The sequence below is a fragment of the Camellia sinensis genome, chromosome 12, assembly GCF_055761805.1.
Source record: "Camellia sinensis isolate YWXY chromosome 12, ASM5576180v1, whole genome shotgun sequence".
Taxonomy (NCBI): Eukaryota; Viridiplantae; Streptophyta; class Magnoliopsida; order Ericales; family Theaceae; genus Camellia; species Camellia sinensis.
The window spans coordinates 52,084,039-52,093,232 of NC_138972.1; the positions used below are offsets into that span (position 1 = coordinate 52,084,039).

Consider the following 9,194-nt stretch of genomic DNA (forward strand, 5'->3'; position numbering starts at 1 on the left):
CTTTTGTGTAACTAACCCAATCAAGGTTCATTTTTTTTTTTTTTTTGGGTTCATATTTGTTTTTGTTCATTTTAGTTGTGAATTATGCTGCTGTGACATGAATTGCACGGAAAGCCCTGAAAGACAGGTAAACAATTGGCACATCTGTCATGAGCGGAATGGCCGGTTGGAACTTTAATTAGATTATGTTTAAGCTGTTATAAAATTTTACAGATATGTGTAATATTAAGAAAATTATTGTGTGCTTTTGAAGAAATTATAACCTACGGGCTATTTTGGGAAGTTGGCTTTTAGTCACTTTTTTTTGATTTGTAGCAAAAGTCAAAAGTTGGCTTTTTTGCCTTTTTTTTCATTTGGGAAGTTGGTTTTTAGCCAACGGTGAAATTACAATTTTACCCTCATGGGTCAAAATGTGTTACATAGGTGAAGTTGTAAATATTTTAAATAAATAGGGGTAATTTGGTCATTTTATTATGATTTGACATCATAAACAAACATTAATCAAAAAAGTCAAAAGTCACTTTTTACCAACTTTCTAAATCATTTGTCTAAAAAAGCCAAAAGCTTGGTTAAAAGCCAAAAAGTCACTTTTTACCATCTTCCCAAAATAAGCCGTAGAGTGCTACGTTCATGTAAATTCTTATAATTAAATGGTAAATTATTTTAATAATTTTTATATTTTAATTTTTGTATCATTTTGATTTTTATAATTTTAATTGATTGATTTTAACTTTTTATTTTTTTATTTTTTTATAGATATGGACTGATTTTAACTTTGAATTTATAATTTTGTATCAATTTGGTTAAAATGATAATAATTTTATATTTTTTGATGAATCTGCACATAATCAGCATGTGTCATATTTTTATAAGTAAAATTATAAACTTATTTAATTTAATGACCATATTTTTTTTCTTCAAAAACTCTAATTGGCATTATGAATTGGATCAAATTAACACAAAAAACTAAAATTAAAAATCAAAATTGAACTAGTTAAAAAAATAGAAACTAAAATAACACAAAATAAAATATAGGGATTAATGATGTAATTTCTCCGTACTTAAAAGTAGGTCCCATGTGATCATATAGATTGGGGCAATGGCTCATAGCATGGAATAAATTCTCTTAATGACAGCAAAACCATGAAAATTTGAGGTAGATGTTGGGTCAAACGAAGTAATTTTGTGTCAGAATCTTCGGTGTGTTTTGTGGCAATGGGGAAGACTTTTAATTTGTTGTTTCTTACAACCGCCAAAACCGCGAAAGGCTTACACTTGGAGGGATGAGAGAAATTAAGGTGGTACCATTTGCCATTTACAGGATTGTCTCTTCGTTCATGAGACTTATCTCTATATCCAGACTTATCTCTATATCCATTTCTTTGCTAGCATTTATTTATTTATAAAGATTTTGCTAGCTAGGGCTACCATTTATTGTTACCTTTTTTGGGTGTTGACCATGAAAAATAAGGAGGAGCTCTCACTTTTTTTTTTTTTCGTTTTTTTATATTTTATTAGTTTTAATTAATTTTTTATTTTATCTTTTATTTTAGTTTTTTTTAATTTTTTAAATACATTCAATTTAGATTTACTTAAAAAAATAAAATATTTATGAAAAAATCTAAAAAGGAAACAAAAAACAAGAAATATATTGACTTTTTGTATATATTTTTTTTTTGTATTCTTTTGTATTTAGTAAATTTTTTTTTTAAAAAAATTATAAAAAGTTTATACTTTTTTAAGTGTATCAATTAAATATATCTAAAAAATAAAAAAATAATTACTATATTAAAAAACTCATTATAAACAAAATAATACGAATTGAAAACTTTAAAAATATTTTTAAAAACCCCAAACCAAAGAAAGTGAACACCACTTCCTGAACAATATTGTACGGACAAAAAGAAAAGAAATGATCTTAGGCTTATTTTGGGAAGATGGTAAAAAGTAATTTTTTGACTTTTCATCAAGTTTTTGGCTTTTTTAGACAAATGATTTGGGAAGTTGGTAAAAAGTGTCTTTTTATTTTTTTGATTAATGTTTGTTTATGATGTCAAATCATAATAAAATGACTAAACTACCCCCATTTATTTAAAATATTTACAACTTCACCTATGTAACACATTTTGACCTATGAGGGTAAAATTGTAATTTCACCGTTGGCTAAAAACCAACTTCTCAAATGAAAAAAAAGACAAAAAAGCCAACTTTTGGCTTTTGCTACAAACCAAAAAAAGTGGCTAAAAGCCAACTTTCCAAAATAGCCCTAAGTTTATTATTAGTGCTTTGCTCATTTTTCATATTCTAAACTATAAATTTTGAAAATTATTTAAGAGTTTTAAAACAATGAGTTCTAATAGTTCTAAATGTATTGAAGTTTTAATTGATTTGATGTTTTGCTTTTTGTTTTATTTTGTTTATTTATTTATTTATTTCCTGTATTATTAGTTTATTAGAACTGATTTAATGCTTTCTTTTTAGTGGTATGTATCACTACGGATAAAATTTTTGGCTTGAAAAAGGGTTGGGTCAAATTTGGGTCATGTGATATGAAGTTAGCGGAGTCAATGTGCGTCCTCAAAAGGTAATGTGGAGATTGATGTTTCTTAATGGAGATAGTTGGAGTCTTGGGTGCTAGTCTGCTGCTTCAATTAGTTGTGGAGTGTGTGGTGTAGTGCCATTGAAGAGTCAAGATCTTTTTGACTTTTTTTTTTTTGGCTTGTTTTTCTCCCCATTTTTTTTTAGCTTGCTAAGCTAAAAAATTGTGAGCCCAAGAATTGGTTGAGTGGGTGAGAATGGCAATAGTGGAGGAGTTTACTCGTCGATTCTTTTTCAGTACGCATCACTATCTTGTATTTTTAATTTTATATTTTTAATGAAGTTTTTCTTTGTTGATAAAAAAAAAATAAAAATGAGGAAGATAAATTCATGAGTTAATTATCCTATAAAAATATTAAAAAGTGATTGAAGGGTTGATATACAATTTGAAATGATTTGTTCTTTTTTTAATAGACTATTATATTTTCAATTTCTATTCAATTTCTTAATGAATATTACTAATTAGATTAAGTTGACACAATATAAAAAACTTAAAAAACAATTAATACAATTAAAACCAAAGGAATCAAATTGACAAAAAAATAAATTAAAAATTATAATGACTTTAATATGATTTGCCCTAAATTGATCTAGGTCCTATGCTAATGTATGATGATACATTTTTGTGGGTATTTCGGAAAGCTAACAAATTGTTCCTGCATTGAGGTGAAGATCTGGGCTCTTTATAGGGGTTTGATGATAGCCTTCGAAAAAGGTTACACGGATCTTAACATCGAGACAGACTCTCAATATGCTATTGATATGCTAAAGGGGAACATTGAGGTTACTTTCCCGTTGAGAAGTATAGTGAGGATTCCAAATTTCTCATCCAAAGATGTGGCTATTCGATTCAACATGTTAAGAGCGAAGGCAACAAGAGTGCAGACAGACTAGCCAAAATGGGAACAAATCAAAATGAGGTGTTGGTTGTTATGAATGATCCTCCGGAAGAAATCCGAGGTCAACTAGTGACAGATATGGTTGGCCAGTGTTATCTCAGACTTCGTTCTGGGGGTACTTAGTTTTTCAGTCTTAGTTTGTCTGTTTGTTTTACATTTACTTTTTCCATGTACAAATATATATATATATATATTTGGATATTTATGCGTTACTAAATTTATTTTTTCATTTGATGATATTCAAAAAAGAAATGTTAAAAATTCAGAATATTTATTCAAAAGAATGTTTAAAAAGAACAGTTTGCATTTCAAAGAAGTGTCCTATTATACAAATTAAATGTACACCATTCACTATCATTAGTAGGGCAAATTACAAAATAATAATAATAATAATAATAATAATAATAAATAAAATAAAATAAAATTTAGGATTTCGCGTGTTTTTTAATTTAAATTTTGAGATTTCAGTTTTAACAATTAAAATCCTAATATTACTCCCATGTCACAATTTACCCCCCTCCATCCATTTCTACCTGATAAACTAACGGAGACTTTCATTTTCAAAAGTAGAATTTTTAAATTGAAATCCACATATTCAAACTCTTGTTTCTTCCTCGTTATAATTTTGTTTTGCCTTATTTTTGCATCATTGGATTCATCTCATGACTTAGTTTTCATTCCATCCTTTATATGCTTTATTCCTCATCTTTTCGCGTGCCATCAAAACTCCAAAAGTTGATAAAAAATAATATTTTTCTCTTCTTTTTTTTCCTCTATCTTCATCTCCATGCTTCTTTCTTCCTCCTGCATTTCCACAATTATTCTCTTTCTTTTTCTTTTGCTTCGTGGCCCTTCCACTAAGCTCAAGGCAACCACCGAACCTCCGACAATGGTGGGTCCAATATCGCCACCACCTCTCATCTTTGGCTCCTCTGTAGCGACCCTGATTTTTTTATAAGCCCTTATTTATTTATTTATTATTATCATTATTATTTTATTTTATTTTATTTTATTTTTGATTTTATTAATTGTGCGGTTACATGAGAATTTAATGTGGTATTAAATTAATTTAATGTGTTGTTTAATTATATATAATTAATCTAAATATTTATATATTTATATTTGTTATATAAAAAAAGAGGTATTATATATATATATATAATTTTATATTTATATTTATATATATTGTAATTAAGTTGTATTATATAATATAATATATCATAATAGTTGGTTAAGTTATTATATATTGAGATTTAGGTTTATAATATAATATATTTAAGAATTCAATTAGGTTAGAAGTTAGAAGAAAACAAAGAAAAAAAGAGAAGGGTTGTGCCTATACAGAGGCTGTGCAAGCCGAGAGAGAGAGAGAGATAGAGAGAGATATCCAGCGGTTGTGTGTGAAAGAGAAAGGAGACGAAGAAAAGAGTTAGGGTTTTGTTTTGGTGGCTTCATTAATCTTTTAAATATTTATTTGATCTTTAAAAAAAATATTGTGAGTACAAAACTCACTTTCTTTGATTTATGTTTAATTCGTTGTTTTTATTTATTTATTTGATGTTAGTTTGATTTTGTATTTACATAAAGATGATAGATTGATTTTAATTATTTTGATTAGTGGTGTATGTAAAGTTTAGGATTTTTAGATGATTGATTGATTTTAATTATTTTGATTAGTTGTGTATGTAAAGTTTATGATTTTTAGATGATTGATTGATTTTAATTATTTTGATTAGTTGTGTATGCCAGGTTTAGGGGTTTTTATATGTATTTGTTTTATGGTTGTAATCACACTCATGGATATATGGAATTAAAATAAATTAGGAATCCATAAATAAATTCTTTACACTCTACCATGACTCCAAGGATTGTTGTTTTATTTAAGTGATGGTGAGAAAGAGTGTATAAAAAAAAAGTGAGGATTATGAGATTTATTTGAATACCTTAGGCATGGCATTATTATGTTTGTTCTAATGAATAAATGAGAGATTGTGTATATATATATTGTTGCCTCGTCCTCATGAGTAGACGAGTGCTTTGATTTACGCGCGTACATATATACTAACCATCCGGGGAGTGTGGGTCAAACTCAGGACGATATCCCCGTGCAAGTTTGGCTTCTGAGCGGTGTTAGGTATACGGGAGGCACATGGGATATATGTGTAGGTCAGAAGTGGAGGGCCGAAGTGGTGAAGTTAAGGTACAAAGAATTTAATTATGAGTTTATTGGTATAGTGTGAATTGTATTGATTTGTACATTTTGAAAAATAGTAAATGACCTCGATAAATTATGAAATTTGAGAAGAGGCATGTATACGTGATTTTAGACAACTTTTGTGTTTTAACTTTTTATTAAAAAGATCGATTAAAACTTATAATCGGATGATCTTGATTATAGTAGTTTTAATTCATTTTGGCAATACAGATTTTAGAGGCTGTTTTAACCTAAGAAACGAGCTCATTTTTTTTTGGGTTTCGCAAAAACTGAAGTAAAACATTATTCTGCACACTTTTTATGTTTTGAACTTGTCCGGAAAAAATTATCATAGGACAGCTTTTGTTCGTTTTCAGTTTCAGATTTTTCGATTGAATTCCGTCTAGGTTCTTCTATCAAGTTTTTCTCTCAACCTGTTCAATTTCTGTTAAATTCGTTCGTGACGTCTTCTAGGAAATTTGATTCTGTACAACTTTTGTTCTTTGAGGTTTGGTCAATTCGAATTATTTAAGCATGAACAGTATGTTTTTATACTTCTTCAGCAAGTTACTTATGATTAAATTATACTAACTATATTTTTTGCAAGGTGGTTGGTCTTACTAACTTTTTTATGCAGGGCTGACCTGCCATATTTTTTATTTCTATTTTGTTTATTTTATATATACTCAATTTATATTTCGTTGTATACGGACAAGAAACTAAATGGCATTGTATCTCGAGAAACTACCCATTCATCTCGGTGCGGATGGAACTACTTGTCTTGTCCTGTAATAAGAACTAAATGTATTTTTGTTTGTGTCTGGTAGACACGTGAGTGTTAAATCTTGTACTCATACCAGTATACCTGTATACTGACCCGTTTTGTCTCTTAGCAACTCAGGTGTGTTCTGTTTGAGCACAGCCGAGCTTCCTTTGCAGGATTAGTTTGGGCTACGGTGATGACGTGGAATAACTATAGTTATTGGGCATGTCGTTTGGACTTCTTTTATTTTTTTGAGCTTAGGGTTGATATTAGTTTATGTATTTATTATTATTATTTTTTTTATGACTTCAGTATTGGGATGATTTGGCGTGGTTTGTAACCGTACATTATTTAAGTTATTTTGACTATGTATTGTTACTTTAATGTTGGAGATATTGGATAGTTATGAAATTATGGTGGATGGTTTGGTTGGCGTTTAGTTTTTTTTTTTTTTTTGTTTCACCCCTAGGATTTGGATGATAGAATATTGATTGGGGTTTACCCCTAATTTCATATTTAATTGTCTAAATTTTGGAGCGTGATAGTTTGGTATCAGAGCTCTAGGTTACCTTAGACTTGTGAGAGTTTAGGTGATCCTCGGATTGTGGAAACATGGGTTAGCTGGTTTAGGTTGGTAGTTGAATTTATTCTAAGTATTCATGAACGAATTCTTCTTGTGTGTTTAACTTGAAGGTGATGGTTGGAAGGTATAATTTGAGAAGCGTTGAGCCCAATGGCACAGGGAAAGAAACAACTGCTAATATGGCGGCGGCGGCGGCTGCTACCGAGGCAACCAATACGGTATAGGTTAATGTGGCGGAGATGATGGTTCAGTTACTTCAGGTTGTTCAGAACAATAATCAAGGCCAGCAGGGAGATCCATTTGCGAAGAGAAACAAAGATTTTGGTTCTTTGGGAGGTCAGAAATTCTCTGGAGATGGAGGACCCATTGCAGTTGATGCTTGGGTTTAGAAATGTGAGATGGTGTTTGGTCGTATGCAGCTCACCGAGGTCCAAAAACAGGAGTTGGTGACACATCAGCTTGAGGGAGCAACCCTATTTTGGTGGAACTTGTGGAAGGCGGGTCTAGATTTAACAACTTTGACTTGGGTAGATTTCAAGACTCGTTTTGACCGGAAGTTTGTTCCTGCTGCTATTCGGTCTCAGCTGAGTGATGAATTTTCGAAGCTGACTCAAGAGGGTAGAACAATGATCGAGTATGTCACCAAGTTTAATGAGTTGTCTCGATATGCCCCTTACTTGGTTGAAACGCAGGAGAAGAAGAATGAGAAATTTATTAAGGGATTGAATCATTACCTGTCTAAGTCCCTTATTCTCTTTGATGCTGAACCGTTTGACAGAGTTCTTGACTTGGCACTGAAGTATGAAGAAAATGAGAATTAGTTTAAAGAAGGGAAGGCTAAGGTCAGAGAGACTTCTAGAGAGAGTCACTTCCAGTAGCGGGAAGGGAACAGATACCGACCCTATGATCAAAGGCATAAGGGTCAGCAATTTCAGAGGCCACATCAACAGGGTAGACAGGGAAATTTCAGACTTCAGGGTAATTTCATACCTCAAGGCAATTTCCAGCCCCAGTGGCACTATTATCAGAGACAGGGTGGTCTGCGCCCACAAGGTTATCAAGGACAGCAGCAACAAGTGCCACAGTTGGGTTATCGTCCTCCCGTACCTTAGTTAGAGGGGCCCCTACCTATCAGACTAGTAACACCTCAACCAAGCAATAAGAAGTGTTTTGGGTGTCAGCAATTAGGACATGTAATCAAGGATTGCCTTCAGAGACAGCAGGCGCGACAGGGTCAAGCAGCCCCAGCCAGGGCATTTGCAGTGACACCAGGAACTGACAAAGTGCAAGGTACTTTTAATCTCTATCAAGAACCCATTAGAGTACTTTTTGATACTGGTGCCTCTCATTCTTTTATATCTAGATAGTTTGTAGAAAGAGAACGTATTGTAACTACCTCATTGTCTAGACCTATTCGTGTTGAGACCCTTTTAGGAGGGGCAGTTACTCTTTACGAGATGTGTAAAGATTGAGATTGACTTTGCGCGTAGAGTCTTGTATGCAGACCTAATTGTGTTAGGGTTTGAGGGGTTTGTAATTATTTTGGGTATGGATTGGCTGCGAAAATACTTTGTGACTCTAGATTGTGCTGGAAAGACTATAAATATAGATATTCCCGGTATGCTACGACTTACCCACACTTCCAGCGATTGAGAAGAGTCGGTGATGACGAGTTTTCTGTGCTCAGTAGAAATCCCTAAGCAGGATATTAGTGAGGTAGATGTGCTACATGATTTTGAGGATGTATTTCAAGAGATAATTGGACCTCCACCTCGACGGGTAGTAGAATTTCGCATTGACTTAGTGCCGAGAACTGCACCAATTTCTAAGGCAGTATACAGAATGGCACCTAAAGAGCTTGTGGAGATGAAGAAGCAGCTGGAGGAGATGCTTCAGAAAGGGTTCATTCGTTCAAGTAACTCCCCTTGGGGAGCACCCGCGATCTTTGTCTCCAAGAAAGATGGCACTCGTCGTATGTGCATAGATTACAGAGAGCTAAACAAGGTGACTATCAAGAACAAGTATCCGCTACCTAGAATTTATGACTTGTTTGATCAGTTGAAGGGGGCAGCCATATTCTCTCAATTTGATCTCAGAACGAGTTACCATCAGATGGGTGTGTCAGAGGAAAGTATACCACTTACTGCTTTTCAGACT

At 32.2% G+C, this 9,194-nt stretch overlaps 1 protein-coding gene across 1 annotated transcript; it reads left to right on the plus strand.

The window, feature by feature from the left end:
- The first annotated feature begins 7,435 nt into the window (after positions 1–7,435).
- LOC145803566 (uncharacterized) lies at positions 7,436–7,858 on the plus strand. The gene has a single exon (XM_082896870.1). The coding sequence runs from the start codon at positions 7,436–7,438 to the stop codon at positions 7,856–7,858; it is 423 nt and encodes a 140-aa protein (XP_082752996.1).
- Positions 7,859–9,194: the final 1,336 nt, after the last annotated feature.

Bases quoted from the DNA above. Each gene is read 5' to 3' on its own strand.
- LOC145803566 (XM_082896870.1), top strand. From the start codon at position 7,436: ATGGTGTTTGGTCGTATGCAGCTCACCGAGGTCCAAAAACAGGAGTTG.